This window comes from Mytilus edulis, chromosome 12 (assembly GCF_963676685.1).
Source record: "Mytilus edulis chromosome 12, xbMytEdul2.2, whole genome shotgun sequence".
Taxonomy (NCBI): Eukaryota; Metazoa; Mollusca; class Bivalvia; order Mytilida; family Mytilidae; genus Mytilus; species Mytilus edulis.
In genome coordinates this window covers 10,243,368-10,268,283 of record NC_092355.1, presented here as the reverse complement: position 1 = coordinate 10,268,283, position 24,916 = coordinate 10,243,368, and the positions used below count along the sequence as shown (strand labels likewise).

General features: G+C 30.8%; 1 protein-coding gene across 21 annotated transcripts in view; it reads right to left on the bottom strand.

The window, feature by feature from the left end:
• The window catches only part of LOC139497102 (transmembrane and coiled-coil domains protein 1-like), a 66,512-nt gene that overhangs the window by 24,905 nt on the left and 16,691 nt on the right, over positions 1-24,916 (bottom strand). For 5 of the 21 annotated variants that reach the window (XM_071285158.1, XM_071285159.1, XM_071285160.1 and 2 more), the window contains 2 exons: positions 4,817-4,961; positions 3,273-3,323 (listed from right to left, as the gene is read on the bottom strand). In XM_071285158.1, the coding sequence (XP_071141259.1) occupies positions 3,273-3,323; positions 4,817-4,961 (196 nt within the window). Of the gene's footprint in view, positions 1-3,272; positions 3,324-4,816; positions 4,962-13,366; positions 13,958-16,146; positions 16,184-20,915; positions 21,012-21,070; positions 21,463-24,916 lie in introns of those variants that run through there. The other 16 variants (XM_071285169.1, XM_071285163.1, XM_071285176.1 and 13 more) reach the window with 12 other exon arrangements.

Below are 24,916 nucleotides of genomic sequence, written 5' to 3'. Positions count from 1 at the left end.
TTGTAACAAAAAAAACTGTCTTGGATGAAAAATAAACAACAGAACTGTGAAGAAGTAAACAAAAATAAAGTGCAATGAAATAAGGCATATTACAGCAAAATAGATAAAACATTTTTTTTTTTTAATTCAGTTAAGACAAATGATAAGCGTACACGTATGTTTGAACATATCCTGGAGAATAGTTGTAAAAAGCTGATAAAGTATTGATCATCTATACCTATAACATTTGTTTAATCATTGAAGAAGATATCCAAAATAGCTGACATAAGCATTATTGAATTCTTTTTGTTCCAGAATTAGACCATCATTCCAAATCAGTCAAGTGTTTTTAACTATTAATGACTTTATCATGGTTAGCTTATTTCCAATAATGGTATTCTTCAATGAATCTGATTAAATAAAAAGCCTAAAAATAGTTCACTTGGAGCATTTTTAGCGGGATATTTTTTTAGTTCTACCAATAGAACACTAATTCATCATTTATCTCTAAGTAAACCTGACAAGGTACATATTAGGATTTTGATTGTTTTAGGCCATATGGTTCCTGACATTTTTTATTCATAGGTTTGAGTTTTCCTGATGAAGGTTACGTTCATTAACCCTGTCACAATCATTTCTGAATTTACAGTAGATCATGAATTAAAGGGCTTTGAATGTAAGAAATAATAAATTTCATTTCTTAAATTCTTTTTATTTTAAATTAAAATTTTAAATTCAGCAACCTACTTACTTAAAATACTTTATATCTAACCGTCATCTTCATTTGAATCCCATATCAAAATCATTTTTATTTTTACATTAACCAAATAGGTAATGAAGAATATCAAAATTAAAAATAAATGTCCATATAAAGTAAAAAAAACAAAAAGTGCTAAAGAAGGAAAACTAAAATAGTATTTGATTGACATCACATGTATAATCCGTTTCCTGATACTAAATGATATTATAACACAATTATAGGATAATTACCACTGTATCTTCTTATAGCTAACAGGTGCCCTTTTTATAATCCTTCAGTAATGAGCTATATACAGATAATCTATTTATGTGGTAGTATATTACATTTATATTGAAGATTCATTTCCAGCTGATTATTTCACTTTTATAAGGTGATTGGCGTGTTGAACGCCTACAAGAGCCTGTAGGGGGATTACAGAACACAGAAAAATGACAAGAAAATTAAGAATAAAAAATAAACAGCTGGGCCATGAGCGCAGGTTGGTAATACGCCCGTCAATTTTTCAAAGAATAAAGTTCAGTAATCTATTAATGTCATATAAAAAATATCCCCATTTTTTAATGATTCCACCCCAGTATCTCAGAAACTTAAAATCTAAAATTTATATAACTCTTAAGCTCATGTCAATAGATATAATCAATTCTTCAAAATGTCTTATTTTTGGTGAGTGTTTTTGTGTTATTGTCTGAAAACTGAAAAATTCCTATATTTTAATGGGGGAAAAAATAAAACAGACATAAAAAAGAAATAAATATGGTGCTCAATTATAAAGCATTCAGAATAATTTGGCCAAAATTCAAAGAATGGAGAAAAATGGCAAAAAAATTGAAGAATGCAAAAAGATTGGACCTCATCTAAACCCTCGTTCATCATTTTGTAATGAAGCATTGAACTCTTTATTAGATATATACAAGTACAATAGATTACTATCTGTCTCTGTAGGACTTGGTGACTTAAATCAATATGATATATGAATGGAAATAGATGATTCAATGGTTTAGAAAATACATGTTAAGGAACTTCTCTGGTAAGTTTCAAAATTACAGGATCCAAAATATACATTTAAAAGTGGTCATTTTAGGTCATTGCATATAATATTTATTTTTTAAAATATTTGGTCAGAAACAACTAGGAGTTGAAAGTGACTTCAGATTGAATATCTAATACATATATTTTATTTCCAAAAACCATTTTGTCGCCAAATCTTCAATTTAACAAAAATGATAAACAAGTACATGTTTCATACTTATATAGTTATATTGTTTCAAAATTTAAAATGAAGAGAACATATATTTTTCTAAAAGCATTGCATATTGTCTATATATTTAACACAGTGAAATTCTAAACATTTCCCGGCACCTGAATAATACAACATTTATACATACAATAACAGTCTGACACCCATCAAGAAGTTTCCAGAACAGTTCGTAGCTATTAAACCTCTAAATTTTCTAATAAAAAACATAATGCCCATATTGTATCTGCTGTAATGTTACATGATAATCATGAGTAATAGAAAGAGTCATTTTTAAGAAACAGTATTTCAGAATTAAGTTTTCACCCAAGCCTCACTTTCACACAAAAATATGTAGAATATAGAAGTCATGGCATATATAAGCTGTAAACACATCAAATAAATATTTATAGATACATCATTCCAATACCTTGTAGAAAAGATGTGAAAAGTAATATTTCAGTTACAGAGTTGTGTCCCTTGGAAGAGTTATGTCCCTTAATTGGAAAACATTTGTTCAAGCAGTTTTTTTAAGGATAGCCTGATAAAAATATGGCAAACCGAGGATATAAACAGGTTATCAAGTAATATTTAGTTAGAGTTGTGGTCCTTGGCATAGTTATGTCCCTTAATATGAAAACGCTTGTGAAAGCAGCTTAGGCTAGGCTGATAAAAATGTGGCAAGCCAAGGATATTGATTAATATATTCAGTAAGAGTTGTGTCCCTTGGCAAAGTTATATGTCCCTTTATACGAAAACACTTGTGGAAGCAGCCTAGGCTAGCCTGCTAATAATGTGGTAAGCCAAGGATATAAACAGGCTATTAAAGCATGAGAACTAATACATTATTTGAAAAGGGAAGTAACTCATCTTCCAATGACATTCATGCTGTATAAACAGGCTAACAAGTAATATTTAGAGTTCTGTTCCCTAGTAAAGTTATGTCCCTTAATATGAAAACACTTGTGGAAGCAGCCTAGACTTGCCTGCTTAAATTGCAGCAAGCCAAGGAGATTGAGTGATATGTACATTTAGAGTTGTGTCCCTTGAAATAGTTGTGTCCCTTTATATGAAAACACTTATGGAAGCAGCCCTAGGCTAGCCTGCAAATAATGTGGTAAGCCAAGGATATAAACAGACTATTAAAGCATGAGAACTAATAGTATATTACTTGAAAAGGGAACTAACTCTTCCTCCCATGACATTCATGCTGTAAATGAAGGCAAATAAAATCATTTGACAGTGCGTAAAAATTGAAGCAGTTGATAATAAAATGATATGATTTGTGCTTTACAATACCTGAAAGCAGGAAGACTACCTCGTCTTAAAAGACGTTCCACATTCATTGAGCTTGAAAAAATAAATCTTAACATTTTTAAAACCTAATAACATTAGAATTTAAGTACAAAATGAACATAAGGAAGAATTGAGATAGAATGAAACTGAAGTCAGCCTCAAACATAATTAGAATTTAGCTCTAAAAAATATAGGTATAGACTTCAAATCATGACAGCTACTACAGACTGGGGTTTGTTTGTCTGTTTATTTGGGCATAATGTTGCCATACTTCAACTTTAACTGTTTCTATACCCCCCTTTTTATTTAAGAAGCTTTAAACATCTTTTAACATTATCACTGCATTAAACATTCAACCAAACACCAAATAAACAGAAATAACTTAAGAAAAGATTTAGCAGCCCATGCTCATAGCTTGCTTTCAAAAATAATCCAAAAGTTATCAAAAATACACAGACTAAGTTCAAAATAAATATCACTGTTTTAAAATTGACACAATAGAAAGTCAAAAAATTCTCAACACACCAAAATAAAACAAAGGGTCTGCAGGATTCCAGGAAGACTTGGGTAAAATGAAAATGTATTTCCCACCATTTATAGACCAAGATACCTCACCTAAACCTTCTCCTGAAAAGACAAATCTTTTAAAATCATTCTTTTTCAAAGGTATCATTTTTTTCATATATTTGGGATTACCCCGAATATTTCGGCTCTGTTAAAGCTAAATATTGATTTTTCATTGCTGAAAGATGTCTGCTCATAATATTCACGATATTAGTTATATTTCCATATTTGTGTGTACATTTTTTATTGGCGAATAATTAATTAATTTTTCCAATAAAATTACCAGTTTATGTGGATTTTGGGGGTAAATAAGACCTAAAATAAGTACCAATTTTCTACAGACAGGCAAAATCATAAAATCAAATATCCACCCCCCAAAAAAATCCTCAAAAAACAAATCCACAGTATCCTACATTTCATAAAGACCTCTACCATGCCATAAATAATTACAATGTACTACAAATTTTTGCAAAACCATGGCAACAAATATAAAAAAAAATACAATTGGTCTTGATCCTTGATCCACCAAAAAGGTGTACCCAAAAAAAATAAAAAATTCCACAGTTTTATACCAATATATGAAGCAGCATCATCAGTAAGGCACATGCAAATGGTATTTACAGTCTTTAATTAGAAGTTAATGTTAAATGTTACAAGAACAATGTTCAAAGTTAACTTGCTTGTTTGTTAGGTTGGTTAATATAAACTTAATAATAATAGTGTTTATAAATGAACATGATACGAATGTATGAAATCATGAAATGAGTAAACGGAGACTTTTGAACTAGTTATATATCACTTCAAACATGCTCTATACTTATACGTAGAGTATATTCCAGTGTGACACTGTGGTGTATATACAAGGACGTCTCCATTGGGCAAATCATCTTAAATTGTTTAGATGAGTTACCAATGTATCTATTTTTTCCCTTCCAAAACAAGAGGATCTATCATCGCATGTCCAAACACTTTTATTGACTTACATGTTATTCTGTGGCCGATTTCCAAGATGTAACAGCTGGCCAACAAAACGCAGAGGGGATGTTGGTTTACTGACATTGGGACTGGTAGCTACATTGCTGTTGTTATTCTGTATGTCTACATTATTGGGTATATCTACAGTTAAACCTGCAATGAAAGAGAAGTTGACATTAATAGGGTTATCTATCTACAGTTAAACCTGCAATATTAATGTATAAGAAGATAACATTAACACAGGATTTCTACATTATTGGGTATATCTACAGCTAACCAGATGCTCCGCAGGGCGTAGCTTTATACGACCGCAGAGGTTGAACCCTGAACGGTTGGGGCAAATATGGACACAACATTCAAGCTGGATTCAGCTCTAAATTTGGATTCTGATTAAATAGTTGACACAGCAGAATGAATGTGTTCTAATGAACTTAAAATTTTTGTTTTCTCTTAGAGCAATTCACTATGCTGTTGAATATTAATCCTCTCAAAAAAATGTTTGAAGAAATTTTCTTTTTTATTTATGAAATTTCAAATGAGAAAAATTGAACCCAATTTTTTTAATCACATCCCCCTTTCCCTTATTCCAAAACTAATCTCAATTAAAATTTCTAATGGAGTTTGCAACAATAACTACTCATTTAAATACATCATAAAATATTAAGATGTAAAAAAACTGCTTGTTATCACTGAATGGTAAAGATTATTTTAATTTATCAGTTGGTAGTAAAAAGTGAATATACATTGTATATTGTATATAACAAAGATTTAAGTTGATTCTGGACAAAGAAAGATAACTCCAATTAAAAAAAATCTTGCTATTGCACAATATTTTGCAATTAGATATTTCTTGCTTACTATTCTGGACAAAGAAAGATAACTCTAATTAGAAAAAAATTTGCTATTTCACAATATTGTGCAATTAGATATTTCTTGCCATTGCGCAATACTGTGCAATTGAAAAGACTTGCTATTGCACAATACTTAATATAATAATTTTAGATCCTGATTTGGACCAACTTGAAAACTGGGCCCATAATAAAAAATCTAAGTACATTTTTGGATTCAGCATATCAAAGAACCCCAAGATTTCAATTTTTGTTAAAATCAGACTAAGTTTAATTTTGGACCCTTTGGACTTTAGTGTAGACCAATTTGAAAACAGGACCAAAAATGAAGAATCTACATACACAGTTAGATTTGGTATATCAAAGAACCCCATTTATTCAATTTTTGATGAAATCACACAAAGTTTAATTTTGGACCCTGATTTGGACCAACTTGAAAACTGGGCCAATAATCAAGAATCTAAGTACATTTTTAGATTCAGCATATCAAAGAACCTAACTGATTCATTTTTTGTCAAAATCAAACTAAGTTTAATTTTGGACCCTTTGGACCTTAATGTAGACCAATTTGAAAACGGGACCAAAAGTAAAGAATCTACATACACAGTCATGACAGTTAGATTCGGCATATCAAAGAACCCCAATTATTCAATTTGGATGAAATCAAACAAAGTTTAATTTTGGACCCTTTGGGCCCCTTATTCTGTTGGGACCAAAACTCCCAAAATCAATACCAACCTTCCTTTTATGGTCATAAACCTTGTGTTTAAATTTCATAGATTTCTATTTACTTATACTAACGTTATGGTGCGAAAACCAAGAAAAATGCTTATTTGGGTCCCTTTTTGGCCCCTAATTCCTAAACTGTTGGGACCTAAATCTCCCAAAATCAATACCAACCTTCCTTTTGTAGTCATTAACATTGTGTTTAAATTTCATTGATTTCTATTTACTTAAACTAAAGTTATTGTGCGAAAACCAAGAATAATGCTTATTTGGGCCCTTTTTTGGCCCCTAATTCCTAAACTGTTGAAACCAAAACTCCCAAAATCAATCCCAACCGTTCTTTTGTGGTCATAAACCTTGTGTCAAAATTTCATAGATTTCTATTAACTTAAACTAAAGTTATAGTGCGAAAACCAAGAAAATGCTTATTTGGGCCCTTTTTGGCCCCTAATTCCTAAAATGTTGGGACCAAAACTCCAAAAATCAATACCAACCTTCCTTTTGTGGTCATAAACCTTGTGTTAAAATTTCATAGATTTCCATTCACTTTTACTAAAGTTAGAGTGCGAAAACTAAAAGTATTCGGACGACGACGACGACGACGACGACGACGACGACGACGACGACGACGCCAACGTGATAGCAATATACGACGAAAAAATTTTCAAATTTTGCGGTCGTATAAAAATGTTTGGTAAACTGCAAGATGAGTAGTGCACCACAACCTATACATGCTATAGCATGCTCACTTTTATAACATTCAGGGTTTTTAAGAAAACCAATGGACATTTTATGGCATTGAAAGAACAGGAATATAACCCCCGACCAGCCGACCCACTTTCCTTTCAAATATGGTATATGGATCAATTGTAATTCATACTGAGTGCTATTTCTTGCTTCGGATATTTTTTAAGCTTAAGGAAGAGTTGCTTTCTCAGTTTCTCATTTCATACAAAATGTGCTGGTCTTTTCAAATTTATACTATCAAAATTGGCATAAAATTCTTCAATAATTCTCATATCCTGCATATATCTATAAGTTCTGGTTTCAATGTTACTTACCATGCTTCTTATTGTTACTTAACTGTATTTATAAAATACTTGAAAGTTAAGGTCAAAGACATAAAACTATATTTTACTGAAGGGAGGTGAACTGAACCTATTAACATCAGCAAAGAAATGTTTAGCTCCCTGTTCATTACATGTTAATTATTATGTAAGAGCAAAGGAAACCTCCAATCTCCATTAATATTATGTCTTAATTACAAACATGATGTAATCTTCAAGTTATTCAGAACAAGCCTATGTAATCTTTCTTTTACTTAAAATTAATTGACCTATCATTACCTACAAAATTGCATTTTGAATGAATTCTGCATACAGTTGCACTTCCACATTTTTGTGGAATGCAATTCATCATAGAAGCTTTTTCTAAAGGCTGAATGATTGATGTAAGAATTGAGTTACCCAACATTGAACATAAAGGAAAGTGACGATGGAAGAACTTAAACCACAGTTGGATTTTAACTTAATTTATTCCTATAGACATGATAGATTATCTCAAAGTTCAGAATGGATTTATATTCAATATCTTTAAATTTTATTAGCTTGTCTCTCATAATTGTTGTCAGGAATTCAAGTGCACACATCGATTCATGATTTTCAATCTCATTTATTATTACTGCACTCAAATAGGAATCCCAAACTTAATAAATTTTGACAGCTTCATTTAAATGCAGCATTATACAGACATTAATTGATCGTCATAATTCGCTTCTCTTGATAGACATTTCTAAGTCCCTCTTCCTTTGTAACACAGTTGACTACGGTAATTGAACCAGAAGCTCAATCTATTTGAAACTAATTTAAAATTTAAAATAAATGAAATATCATAAATTCAATTCTTCACACTAAGGTTAGCAATGCAACGGGATAATTAAAATTTTGTCAATTTTTCGTCTAATGAATTACATGTCTGGTATGACTAAGAAACATTGACAAGTGTTACCCGTGTATCTAATGACTCACATCAACTGACTAACGCTTTACGCTTTACAGTCAAGACTTAAAACTATGGAAAATATAAATAACATAATGTCTCACTGATGTAAATAAATGGCTTATATCTCCAAAATCGTATTGAAATGGGGAATGTGTCAGACCCAACAAAAGAGCAGAAAACAGCTAAGGGTCACCAATAAGTCTTCAAAACAGAGAGAAAATTTATGCACCACAAATGGGAAGAAATGTCTTTTAAGGTGCTTAAACGAATATACGCATTAGACACCTTGACCGCAACAAAACTAGGAGTCAGCAGTATGTACTTTTTACACATCACCACAAACAAAAGACAGGTGTCTAAACATGATGTGCATTTAACACTTCACCAAATGATAACACTCAGCAAATTCATTGTGTTAATTTCATTCATAGAATAGGATGAACCCAACAAAGATTAATAAAGATGGCACTGAAGGTTAATGTGTTTCACATTATAAATATTTATATCTACACGACCTATACAGTGAAAGAGGAAAATCCTAGAATAGTATTATTGTGTTGTGAGAGTATAATTATTTACAATGGTGTATATATCTGGTATACAGAAGAGTAAACAAACGTGACCACAAGTTCAACATTAAGTCAATCCTCTATCTACTGCAGTGATTTGTATTATTGATCGTAACTTACTGTGAATTTATTTATTTTCGTGGGTACCAATTTTCTTAATTACTAATTTTCTTAAGTACCAATTTTCGTGGGTACCAATTTTCTTAAGTACCAATTTTCTAAAGTACCAATTTTCTTAAGTACCAATTTTCGTGGGTACCAATTTTCGTAAGTACCAATTTTAGTGGGTACCAATTTTCATGGAAACATGAGTTTTCGTGGATATTTGATTTCATGGTTTATAGTCAAAGTCTGCTATAGAACTTGCAGAAAATTTGTAATTTGTTAAAACTTAATTTTGTGTTTGACCTGTACCTATGAAATCCATGGATATGTGTATCATAGAATAATAATGAATCCACTGTCTCTAATGAAGTGAAAATATTAGCATCTTCAAGTCAAGAGCATGCTGAATCTGTATGAAATATTTTCCACTTGAGTTTTAGCATTACTAAATATCAATCCATCAGTTTTAAGTTATAATAGTTGCCAGTGAGACAACTCTGTTACATGTCCGTATCTACCCAATGATCTGGATGTTAGTAAATAAAGGTCACAGTTTGACCTCAGAGGCCTCTCTCTGTATCATGAATGAAATGATCAGAGTACAGCTTTATACTATTCTGGATAACCTTACATTTATTTTTTTTGAAACACAGTACATCCAAATACAGTCTTCAGGATTTTGTGTTGTTGGATTTCTAACTCATTGATATATAACCTCACATCTCCTTGTATTTACACATACTCTGTATGACTATCGTCGTTACACATTTACACATACATATACCTTGACGATGACATGCAATATCTTTACAGTCTGTGGTATATATCCAATTCCTAAAGACCAACTCAAAGTAATATTGAATATAAGTCTAACATCAAGAGCACCCAACACATTTTTAATACCATTAAAGAATCAAGACTACAATATCTATGGAATTAAACAGTTAAGTTTTTGTTTAACAATACAATAAATCAATACTCTGGTAAAGTCAGTCCTTTTCCTTATGACGCAAACCTATGACACCTGTTACTGACACATGGAATCTGGGTGTGAAACATTTATCCCCATTTAACACACCATTCACACGTATATATTGTTAATAAAGATAAATTAGGGCACTGGGAGATATATGTTATAATCCTCTTAATACTTCAATGTAATCTCTATTTCCTTTGATCTAGTGTTTTGATCATGTCAAATTATAAATTGAGTAAGTCTATTATGTCAAAATCCTCCAACATTTAACATGGTTTCCTAAATCAAGGCAAAGGCTATTATCCCAAAACCATTGGACATTAAGGTTTTCTAAATCAAGGCAAAGGCTATTATGCCAAAATCATTGGACATTAAAGTTTCCTAAATCATGTAAATCAAGGCAAAGGCTATTATGACAAAACCATTGGACATTAAGGTTTCCTAAATCAAGGCAAAGGCTATTATGCCAAAACCATTGGACATTAAGCCTTCCTAAATCAAGGCAAAGGCTATTATGCCAAAATCATTGGACATTAAGGTTTCCTAAATCAAAGCGAAGGCTATTATGTAAAAATCATTGGACATTAAGGTTTCCTAAATCAAAGCAAAGGCTATTATTCCAAATTCATTGAACACTTAATGTTTTCTAAATCAAGGCAAAGGCTATTATGCCAAAACCATTGGACATTAAGCTTTCCTAAATCAATGCAAAGACTAAAATTAATGTCAAAATCATTGGACATTAAGGTTTCCTTAATCAAAGCACAGGCTATTATGTAAAAATTATTGGACATTTAACATGGTTTCCTAAATCAAAGCAAAGGCTTTATAACAAAATCCTTGGACATTTATCATGGTTTCATAAATCAAAGGAGATTATTATGACAAAATCCTAAGTGTATATATATCATGATTTCATACATCAAGGCAAAGTCTATCATGTCAAAATCATTGGGCAGTTAACATTATGTTTCCTAAATCAAAGCAATGGCTTATCAACAACATTTTCAAAATTGTCATGGTTTCCTAAATCATAGCAAAAGCTAATGAGATAAAATTCTTGAACATTCAAACTCAAAGTCATCATAATTTCTAATTCAAAGCGAAGGCTATATAATGACAAAATCCTTGGACATTTATCATGCATTCCTAAATCAAAGCAAAGGCTAATATGACAAAAAAACATTAATCATAAAATCAAAGTTCAGGCTTTTAGTAATGACAACATCCATAGACACTTAATATATTTGATACCAAGGCACAGTCTGATATGAAAAAAAAAATCCCAATTAGATGAAATGAGAAAAATCAAAAATCTTCTTTAGTGAAAATTATCTAAAATCAATATAACATGTAAAGATTTGTACTAAACTCCTTGCAAAAAACAGTCATTAAATTACAGATGATTTTCCAAAGGTAAAATATGTAGGAATATAAAACTCACAACAGAATTTCTTCAGGAAACAGATATAATCCCTCAGTCTGACTTAAAACTTATTAAACAGACATCCCTCAGTCAGACTGCAAACTTATGAAACACTCTGTCAGACAGCCTGCATTCTTATGAAACAGATATCATCCCTCAGTCAGACTGCACTCTTATGAAACACTCTGTCAGACAGCCTGCACTCTTATGAAACAGATATCATCCCTCAGTCAGACTGCACTCTTATGAAACAGATATCATCCCTCAGTCAGACTGCACTCTTATGAAACACTCCGTCAGACAGCCTGCACTCTTATGAAACAGATACCATCCCTCAGTCAGACTGCACTCTTATGAAACACTCTGTCAGACAGCCTGCACTCTTATGAAACAAATATCATCCCTCAGTCAGACTGCACTCTTATGAAACAGATATCATCCTTCAGTCAGACTGCACTCTTATGTTATGAAACAGATATCATCCCACAGTCAGACTGCACTCTTATAAAACAGATATCACTCAGTCAGACTCCACTCTTATGAAACAGATATCCCTCAGTCAGACTGCACTCTTATGAAACAGATATCACTCAGTCAGACTGCACTGTTATGAAACAGATATCATCCCTCAGTCAGACTGCACTCTTATGAAACAGATATCATCCCACAGTCAGACTGCACTCTTATGAAACAGATATCATCCCACAGTTAGACTGCACTCTTATGAAACAGATATCATCCTACAGTTAGACTGCACTCTTATGAAACAGATATCCCTCAGTCAGACTGCACTCTTATGAAACAGATATCCCTCAGTCAGACTGCACTTTTATGAAACAGATATCCCTCAGTCAGACTGCACTCTTATGAAACAGATATCCCTCAGTCAGACTGCACTTTTATGAAACAGATATCACTCGGTGAGACTGCTCTCTTATGAAACAAATATCATCCCTCAGTCAGTCTGCAAACTTATGAAAATATATCATACCTCAGACTGACTACACTACATACATGTGTTATGAAACAGATAGTCTCCATCATTCTGAGTGCCACTTCAAGTTTATAGGTTAAAGTACAAAGAAGATGTATCAATCAACTGCCTGTGTATTGACAACTATCGGAAATCAATTCACTCTTACTCTGTTATTTGGTCTAGTATTGTTTTGATATGATATAACATACCATTCACTTTAACAAACCGTCAATTGGTCAAGTACAATTTTTATATGATATAACACCAAGTCATGAACAATTTGTCCTTCAAATTAACATGTTTGATGTTTCTTTTATATTGGGTAGTTAAAAAAAACAATATCAACTTTAACTGATAATCAATACAATATGAAGTCAATCACCTTACACAGATGTTACAGTTTATAAATGAAATTATACATCAGAACATTGGAACCCGGAGTAGTTAAATAGTAATATTCTTTTACTAGAAAATACACAAATAGCTGATTGAGGTTTCTAGGAAAGGGGGGTGTATTATTATATATAGTAATGGCTAAAATATAGTGCTGGGCAAAAAGAAGTATATATCTAAAAAATTTAATGATTTTAATATTTTTTGCTGTCAAAAAGGGCCTCTACTTCTCAAACCTTACTATAATCAACCACTACCTTTCAAATAAGCCCATATATATATATATTTACCTCAATCTATCCATATTAAGCTTTCATTTCATTATGTTGTTGGGATACTGTTTAAAAAACTCTCTACATATATACTCATACACTGCACATGTACACTGCACATGTACACTGCATATACACACACACTCAAAATCTACTATACTTCACATAGACATTGTACAAATAGAAAATGTTGAAATTAAGGTTAACCTTACATGTAATTTATCTTTAATTATATATTTTAACTGTAACAAGATTAATACACTTACTGTGTTAGTCAATACACGTTACAATTTATATTATTGGCTCTCGTCTAAAATCAAATAATTCCCTCGATCATTATTCCAGTCGTTACGTAAGAAATCCTCGCTTTTGCTTTAAAATTTTTAATCCAGTTTTTATATTAATCCTTCCGAAATGCAATTACTATTAATTACTGTACACTTGCGACCACACAAACAAAATAGGTTAAACTTGATTAACTTTGATAGGAAATCAATTGGCTCGGACAATGTAAATCTGTCTTGTAAATCGTCACTGGCATAAAAAGCAAAGAGAAGGAAAAATCCATCAGTATATTCATTGATCAGTCTGATTCTTGACTAGTAAAGTCGTGTACATTCCTCAGTATTGACAATTTAATTAATACTGCCATCCAAACTTTACATCAGACAGTTTTAAAAACCAAAAATGTTACCACACTTCCCACAGTCTATTGAGCAGTCTATAACAAATTACATAAACTTCTCACAACCAAATCAAATTATTTCTGTTAAATTGCCTTTTGTTATGTAAACTCTATCAATGGAATTCTTTTACCATGCACTTCTTCTCACATTCTATGATGATAACAAATTACAAAAACTTCTCACAATGCAATTAAACTTATACAGTTAAATTCCTTTTGTTTAGTTAACTTAATAGCATTTTTTTTACCAGGTGTAAATTACATTATCAGGAAATATTAAAAGTGCACGGTGGTAAATGAATGAGTAAAATTAATAAATATCCCTCCACCATCAATATTGTATTAGACACATGCCTAAATTACACCCTCCTGTTAAATCTACACTGATTCGGACGACTTATCAACATGATCATAAGGATTCTTTGACCAGGTGTAAATTTCATTATCACATAATATAAGTGCACTATGGTAAATGAATGAGTAAAATTAATGAATAATATCCCTCCACCAATAATATTGTATTAGACACATGCCTTACACCCTGTTACACTGTTAAATCTACACGGATTCAGATGACTTATCAACATGATCATAAGGATTCTTTGACCAGGTGTAAATTTCATTATCACAAAATATAAGTGCACTACAGTAAATGAATGGGTAAAATTAATGAATATCCCTCCAACATTAATATTGTATTAGACACATGCCTTACACCCTGTTACACTGTTAAATCTACACTGATTCAGATGACTTGATTTATCTCTCCTATAATGAGGTCCTTCTCTCCTGGATTATTGATATTCCTGTGTTTACATGAAGGAAGTGCACTTTTATAAATGTACACCTTGAGGTTGTTCAGTTTGTGTAATCATACATGTGTAAAAATATATCATCCACAATTATACATAGGAAATTATTAATAAAATATTTTTTCCTGACAAGAAAGACGTTATATATTTTTGCCTGAAGCAAAGCTTGTGTCTGATCAGAATTAATCATATTTTTTTCATTTATTACGTAAATTCATTACTGGAAGCTCATTTAGACTTGATAGAAGAACTTGACACTAGTAGGAGGCTAAACTAGTTTTTTGTAAGTATTGTTTTCTTTATCCCTGGGCATGTTGTACTATACAGTTTTACACATGAATTCTTACATTTATTTTATTTTTCTAAGAAACTTAGCTAAGTACATTCAACGTTGAGTGATGAGCTTAAAATTCAAAAATTTCAATCAATATATAATCTATATAATATTTACATCTTGATCAAATTATCATGCATTTATCATGCTTTAATACAATTGAAATTATGAGTTGCCTAATATTTTATATTATGTCAAAAGAAGACTCTTAACCTGGACACATTATCTAATATTTGCTCTTATATATGCTAATTCAGACTTTCCCAAAAAGGTAACAACTAAAGAAGACCCTAAGCTGGATACATTATTCTGCTTTTAATTATTTAATATTGGCTCTTATATCATATGCTGAGTCAAACTTTTCTAAAAAAAAAATTGTAAAAGTAAACATTATCCAAAAGAAGATAGATCCTTAGCCTGGACAAATTATTCTGACTGGAGGTCTTTTATTTGCTCATTATCTTATGCTTGTAGCAGCCGAAACTATAAGCAGAAAATAAAAATTCTAAAATATTAAATTTGTTTAATTATAAACATGGTCAACATTCATTTAAGAATTGAATGCTTCTTTTTGTAACTTCATTGGGGTGTAAAAGCATTGAACAAAGTACATTTTGTATGTCTGCGCTTCGTTCTAAAAATGTGTGCACAGCCAACGATTTTACAACCCTATGAAGTTACAAAAAGAAGCATTCAATACTTATAATTGCATTTTTTAGCAAGGATCATGAAAACACGATTTGTATCAAGTTTTTATTTAATTTACCTGTGAACTTTATTGGGGGACCAAATGTCATCATGAATGATAAATTTTATTGTGTAATGAAGTTGATTACGGAATAACGTGAGATTGCTGTAAGCCAATCAGAATAACATATTATAATGAAACATACATCTAATATAATTATTTAAAGACAGCAAGATATTATTACATAACTGGACAGCAGCACAATTCTGTCAATATGAGGATAGAGCGTAAATAGGTCAGGAACCTTGTAACAATACATTTTACTAATGGAATCACTGGCATCATATAATAGTATTAGACTTGATATTAACAGCACAATGACAGGTGATAACTTGATATCATGATAGATTTAATTCCAGAATGAAAAACAATGGCAGTTCAATGAACTCATAACAATTGTTTTTAATATCTGCATCATGAACAGACAGCTGAGCTATAACAGAAGTGACCATTGATTCTGTACTTACAATTGATCAGAGCTTATTTTATTGGCAGGTTTAAACAGAATACTGTAAATATAGAAATTTAATTGTGTGAATTTATTATTGCGATTTTGTCATATCAGTGAACTTATTTCAGAACAATTACAAAATTAATTCACAAAAATTTCAAAAACATTGCATTATTAATTATCTTTTAATGTTGAATAAATATAGAATTATAGGAAATATATGGAAGACATGATAACATAAGATATTTACTCCAACAATTAACATTGCAATATCGTGATATTAGACTAAAATATGATTTTAATTTTTTGCAATATAGAATAAAATCCTGTTTAGTTCATATCAAAAATTTCAACAAGAGTGAACACCCTGAAATGTCTCACCTTCTTTACTAAATCATTGATATTATGTTGATAGTCCTAAATATAAAGTTTTATTACAACTGTCACATAAACTTAACATTAACCAAGAAAACTAAACATTGACCAATGAACCATGAAAATGAGGTCAAGGTCAGAAGAACCATGCCAGACAGCTGGCCTGTACAGCTAACAATTCTTCCATACAACAAATATAGTTGACCTATTGCTTATAGTTTAAAACAAAAACAGACCAAAACACAAAAACTTAACACTGAGCAATGAACTGTGAAAATGAGGTCAAGGTCAAATAAAACCTGTGCAACAGACATATAGATCATAAAATATTTCCATACACCAAATATAGTTGACCTGTATTGCATTTAGTATTAGAAAAAATTACCAAAACTCAAAAACACTTAACTTTGACCACTGAACCATGAAAATGAGGTCAAGGTCAGATGACACCTGCCAGTTGGACATGTACACCTTACAGTCCTTCCATACACCAAATATACTAGACCTATTGCTTATAGTATCTCAGATATTGACTTGACCACCAAAACTTAACCTTGTTCACTGATCCATGAAATGAGGTCGAGGTCAAGTGAAAACTGTCTGACAGGCATTAGGACCTTGCAAGGTAGGCACATACCAAATATAGTTATCCTATTACTTATAATAAGAGAGAATTCAACATTACAAAAAATCTTAACTTTTTTCAAGTAGTCACTGAACCATGAAAATGAGGTCAAGGACATTGGACATAAGACTGACGGAAACTTCATAACATAGGGCATCCATATACAAAGAATGAAGCATTCAGGTCTTCCACCTTCTAAAATATAAAGCTTTTAAGAAGTTAGCTAATGCCGCCGCTGTAGCTGCCACCGGATTTCTGTCCCTATTTCGAGCTTTCTGCGACAAAAGTCACAGGCTTGACAAAAATGCGAGTTTAAATTATTTGCAATTATATTTAACTTAGCTGTTGCATATTTCCTAATAATTTCTGAATTTACAGTAATTAACTTAAGTTAATATTGCCAAGTTCAATTGTCACGGTTGTAAATAGTTTGGCTGTTACTGATCATCAAGTTATGTAACAGTAATGAACAATAACATCCAACTATCTGTTTGTTTTTATCATTCATAAAAAAAATTGGTTACTGTCCAGTAATCTGTTCTAAATACATTGTCTATATGTTGCATGTATATTTTTGTCTAAGATTATATGAATGGAAGTATAAATAGAAACATATATAAATCAGGGGTAATCACCAAAGAGACAGCAACCCAACAACTTACAAAAAAAAGCATGAAGATAGCAACATATTGCCAAAAGAAGGGGGATGTAAGGATCAATTAAAAAAAAATATATATGTTCCAAGGATAGGCAAGCACCTTAGCATATTAACAATTGCAAATCATTCAGAAAAGTTCTGACGAAAATCAATAGTAGATTGAAAATCAATAGTAGATTGAAATTCAATAGTAGATTGGGATCCCACTAACATGTTTAACCCCGCCACATTATTTATGTATGTGCCTGTCCCAAGTCAGGAGCCTGTAATTCAGTGGTTGTCGTTTGTTTATGTGTTACATATTTGTTTTTCATTCATTTTTTTACATAAATAAGGCCGTTAGTTTTCTCGTTTGAATTGTTTTACATTCTCTTATCGGGGCCTATTATAGCTGACTATGCGGTATGGGCTTTGCTCATTGTTGAAGGCCGTACGGTGACCTATAGTTGTTAATGTCTGTGTCATTTTGGTCTTTTGTGGATAGTTGTCTCATTGGCAATCATACCACATCTTCTTTTTTATATGTAATAAATTTCTTCATTTAACCTCAAAAGTACATTATCCTGACAAATCAAATTGAGCATGGAAATGGGGTATGTTTTAAAGAGACAACAACACGACTGAAGAGAAGACAAAACAGCCTATTAAAGGCCCAAAATGGGTCTTCAACACACAGAGAAAAACCCACACCAGCTGGTGGGGGCAAAACTTAATTTAATTGCCATTAAAGCTTGTGAAATGCAAATAAGGTAACATATATATTACAATTCTTATGGTATAATATTCAAGAGCCTGTTATTTTACATTCTCAATTATTAAAATGTACTTCCAATTCAAAATTATTTCAGATCTATTTAAATTTAGCCTTGTGCATTGATTTGAATATAAAATTACAAATCATTTCTGCATCGATAATTCACACCGTATTTAAAGAAACATAATGCCAAAAAATTTTAAAAGCTGACATTACATTTTAAACAGTTCTTCCTCAGTAAGCAAATATATTAAGAACATTAAGTACAATTGATATTTTGGAACTTTTGAACGACCTTAAGATGCCACTGGTATCCTTATACTGCCATGTACCTTACAAAGGCTGTGTCAAGTTAAGACCCAATTACACCATGTAAGACATTTACAAAGGCCATGCCACTTGTCTCACTAACCTATATCATAACATGTGAGTCACGATAATGTAATATCTGCGATTATTCCGGGAACGTCACGCACAAAACTTCGGGACAATTACTTGTTACGTAACGTCGCTACAGCGATACCACTTGTATATTTGTCAGCCATTATTAAATTACTATCTGAACAATCAAGTCTTACTCAGATCTTTCAGATGGAAAGTATCATTTTCTTCAAATAGGGACAAAGGTTATTGTACAATTTTCTATGGATAAGATTAAAAACAATGACCATGTGAAACCAAACAAGTGACGGAACTTTTTCTCTTTACAATGGTAACTGACAGTGTTCCTTATTATATAACAATGGGTGCAAGTTTTACAATACACTAGCTATCACTTAACCGTGAATCCTGACTAACTTATAAGATCTAGATAACAATTTTGCATACAATGTAACACAAGTGTACTAAAAAGTACTTTTTGCTTGTGATCTGGTAAAAATGGAAAATACATGCATCTGATTTGAAAGTGAATGAGGGAACTTATTATGACAGATGTACACAGAACCAGTTAAAACCAGTACCAGTACATCTATTTTTCCATAGATGCTAATTATCAAACATGTCGAAGAGGTCAACTTGAAAATTTTATAACCAGAATGAAATCAATTATCAATGCGTTCATTTTTTGTTATTCAAGTGTACACAGTTAAGACCAATTTCTTCTAATAAGCTGGGGATTAATTCCAACTGACCACAGATGCTCTTGTTATAAGAGTGGTCAGATAGTGGAAAATTAGGATTGATTGCTTATTTGTTTCTTAAACCAGGCCTAATATTTATTACGCCACTTTGGTCAATGTTTAATAGTTATTTCATATTCTAACAATTATTAAACTAGAGATTTTTTTTCTTTTTCATGTGTTTCAAACAACCTATGTACCATTTTATTTAAATTTAAATGTCCATCATTAACAGTCTGTTGAACTATTGCATATACATGTATCTGCTACCTAGAAAAAAATTTAAGAAGATGTGGAAGGTCAATGCCACTCTAGATCTCTTCCAAGAACCAATACATAGATATGAAAAGATGTGGTATGAGTGCCAATGAGACAACTCTCCATCCAAGTCACAATTTGTAAAAGTAAACCATACATATCTGTATGCAGATTGGACTGAAATTGTACTAATTAAAAACATTTTTTAAATCATTCTTCAAAAATCTCTATAATCACTGCACACAATTATTTCTAACTTTACTGTTCACAAAAATACAACTTTTCTTCAATCCACGAAAATTAGTACACATGAAAATAAATGAATCTACCAAACATGAAACTATAAAAATTTTACTTACTTTCGTTCTTTATAAAAGCAGTGTATTAATAAAATCATGTAATTATAAAGACCTGAAATCTTTTATTTAGATATAACGATATATGTATATTAACTTTATATACTTTAAATTTGCTTTCAACATGTTCAAGGTTCTAAATGTAATGGACATAATTCTATTCATTTCATAATTTTACCCTGACAGTCTCTGCGATCATGTAAATAATAGTTACATTTAATGTATAGGAAATATGAACAAAATTCAATTACCGTCAAATTGTCTGAAAATTGATCACAAGTCACCTTGAGTCTCTGTTAAGATTGATAACTGTTGAGAATAGATATCATTTATACTGGATATCAATTATTGACGATTCATCGAAAAATGGTTGAAAAACAGATTTATTATTCATTTGATTTCTTTTCTCGTAGTGATTATGCAGTAAGAATAAAATGTAAAACTGACCTGAAATAACAATTAAGCTAGAAAAAATGGAAGAAAATCGTCTCTGATTCCGTTGGTAAATTCATGATATTATTTAAAACTCAGATTCGTGTTATTTGACAATAAACCGATGACACTGAATATAACTAATATTTACATCACTTTATACATACGTATAGATAAAATGTCAAACATATGAACATTAAACTGACCTGATATTAAAAGTAAGCTCGACAGAATTGAAGAAATATCTTCTGTGAATTCCTTAGATCAATCTGTAGTGTTATTTGAAACAGAGAGGACACTGAATACAACAAATATTTACATCACTTTATTACTATACTTGTAAATAAAACATTAAACTGACCTGATATTAAAACTAAGTTCGACAGAATTGAAGAAATATCTTCTGTGAATTCCGTAGATCAATCCGTAGTGTTATTTGAAACAGAGAGGACACTGAATACAACAAATATTTACATCACTTAATACTATACTTATTGATATACTACACCGGAAACACAGTGTCTTACTATGTGTCACACTTAAAGATCACAGCTTTATATCCAAACACATAAATATTCAATATTTAACAACTTACGTTACGTCTTTATAGAAAACTTACTATAAATAGATCAATGCAAGCTGTTATATCTATCAATCTAATTCTCATCACAAAACTCCGGAAAACTTTTCAAATTTTCAAATTTTTCAATGTACGTGTTTTTAACTGTGTAAAAGGTAAAAAGGTTATCCTTCAATGGGTTCACCCAAAAGGTAATGCACTTAAAACAGACCAAACTCTATTTATCCGATTTTGTACAAATTATAATGTACGATTATAGGTTCTATTGTTAAATACATAAATTGATATAGTCAATGTACTTAAAGGAAAGGTCTAATAATCATGTAGCCTAGATCTTTATTCTAATTCGCTTTAGAATTTGAGGGAATAAGTTTTAATAAGATTTCAAAGGGATAAGTTTTGAATTCCTTTTTTTTTTTTAATACAAATCATACAAAATTCACCTTTTTGTTCGTTGGTTACAATTTTTTTATGGATTTAGGAAAACTTCGAATTTTGTGGATCTCATGGTTTGGCCAAAGGAGAGTTAAGGGCAGATTTTGGCCTCAAATTTCAGGTTCATCTAAAGAAAGATTTTGGACACTTTTTAAATACTCAAGTGTCTATATCAATTGATTCAATTAGTTTATGTGAAAGATTCTAACTGATTTCGTCATTAAAAACGCTCCGATGCAAGCTTAAATATGAAAAATCTATCAAATATGCAAAAAAACGTCACTTTTCAGATGGTTTTTGACAAAAATGAAAGTGGCCGCATCCGTATTCATCCTTTACCTTTATATATGTTATGTATTATCATCAAATACAACTTACATTTCAATATTATGAATGAAAACGAATGCAGCCACTTCCATTATAGACGAAAACTGTCTAAAATTTAACTAAAATGCTCAAATTGTGAAGATTTCAGTAATTTAGCATGAATTAATGACGCTGGTATACGTACCCAACATATGTGCATTGTATTGTCAAAAACAGCCCATATTTATGTAGCAGAAGCATTTTACTTTCCAATTAATAGCTAAAAGATAACATGTGGAGAGGGCTTACGTAGGCTAGCTATGCCTGTTGCCCAATCCAATTCAATTTATTTGAATAAAATATTGTTTAAACTAAAAGATAACATTTTCAAAATTTTGTAAAACTGCTATATTTTGGGGCAAAAAAGGGGTCTTACTGTACCTGCTCCTTTGCATAAATTGAGATACGTCCGTGACTTTGAGATACCCCACTCTGTGACATTGAGATACAACACAGTGACTTTGAGATACCCCACTGTGACTTAAAAATACCTCAATATGAAATCGATAATGAACAATTCCTTTGCTTTTCCTACTATGGGCCCAGTTTCCATCTTAGAGGGTCAGAGATTATAATATTGTAAAAAGTCTCACAACTATTCAAATTTGTGATTTCACTCAAATATCCAGATTAAAAAAACATTAGATGATATCAAATTTCGAACAATATCCTAAAAGTTTTTGTCAAACAAAATTTTTTTGCTGTTGATTATTCTGTACATGTATGGTAAACTATGAAATGTTTAGTTTTATATGTTCTTTCTTTTTGGAAGGAGAGGGGGTGGGGAAGAATAGTAAGATTATTTTGCCTTTTTTTGTTAATAGTATGAATGTGTATTGCCATGTTGTATGAACAGGTAGTATGAATGACTTTTCTTATGCAAATTTTATAGAATAAATAATCAAAACAACAACTTATGCATCTTTATTGACAATATATACAGTAAAAAAATATGTGAACTCGTGATACACGCAGGGACGTAGACAAAAGAAATGAGCAGTGCCTTCTCCTATCATTAAAAAGTGCCCTGCCCTCCACTGGCACCCTGCCCCTTTTGAATTCTAGCTGGAGCACTGATTATTATCAATAAATTTCATCATTCTTTTTTATTTTCAGGTTTTAATTGTGTTCCTGTTTGCCAGAAGATATGTAGCATGGGCATGTACAAACATGTGAATGTTACGCTTTTACAGTGACTTGACTGATAGTGTTGCTATCCAACAATTGCAATTCATTCAAAATTTTGACCAAATTGCAATTTGTTTTATTAAACCAAATTGTTCAACTGGTCAGAAATTTGAACAAATTGTTCAGTCAAAATGTGAAAGTGCAAGGTGATAAAATAAATCATACTTACAATCCTATAAGACTTTAACTCCACTGTGTTGATGTTATTTTTAAATTAGTTTATCAATCTGTATAGGTATATATAGCTATTACCATACTAAAGGTGAACTGTTTTATTTGTAATTGCTATAAAAATGTCCAAACTAAGCTTTTATATAGTTTTTCTTTCAAAATGTATTCTATATTCATAAGAATCACACAGTATATGAATAAAAACATCATATTCAGTAAAATAATTTGTAAAATTGCAATATATTTGTAGGAAGGGGAGATAATCTTTTTTCGTTTCAAAAAGTCTTTATTCAAAAGAATAGTATTTTAGGTTATTTTCCCAAGGAAACTTATCAATAGCATATTGTTATTTCACATATAGTTTACTGAATATATGATGTATTATTTTAAATGATATATGATTCTTATAAATATAAAATCCTTTTCGAAAGAAAAACTATATAAAAGCTTAGTTTGGACATTTTTATAGCAATTCAAAATAAAATAGTTGACCTTTAGTATGGTAATGGCTATAATATAACATATATGATATAATATATCAATACAGTGGAGTAAAAGGCTTATAGGATTGTAAGTATATTTTATTTTATCACCTTGCACTTTCACATTTTGACTGAACAATTTGTTCAAATTTTTGACCAGCTGAACAATTTGGATTAATAAAACAAATTGCAATTTGGTCAAAATTTTGAATGAGTTGCAATTGGTATAATTATATTATATCATATATGTTATATTATAGCCATTACCATACTAAAGGTCAACTATTTTATTTTGAATTGCTATAAAAATGTCCAAACTAAGCTTTTATATAGTTTTTCTTTCGAAAAGGATTTTATATTTATAAGAATCATATATCATTTAAAATAATACATCATATATTCAGTAAACTATATGTGAAATAACAATATGCTATTGATAAGTTTCCTTTGGGAAATAACCTAAAATACTATTCTTTTGAATAAAGACTTTTTGAAACCAAAAAAGATTATCTCCCCTTCCTACAAATATATTGCAATTTTACAAATTATTTTACTGAATATGATGTTTTTATTCATATACTGTGTGATTCTTATGAATATAGAATACATTTTGAAAGAAAAACTATATAAAAGCTTAGTTTGGACATTTTTATAGCAATTACAAATAAAACAGTTCACCTTTAGTATGGTAATAGCTATATATAACTATACAGATTGATAAACTAATTTAAAAATAACATCAACACAGTGGAGTTAAAGTCTTATAGGATTGTAAGTATGATTTATTTTATCACCTTGCACTTTCACATTTTGACTGAACAATTTGTTCAAATTTCTGACCAGTTGAACAATTTGGTTTAATAAAACAAATTGCAATTTGGTCAAAATTTTGAATGAATTGCAACTGTTGGATAGCAACACTATCAGTCAAGTCACTGTAAAATCATCACAATAACTTTGACAACCAATACATTTATACACACTA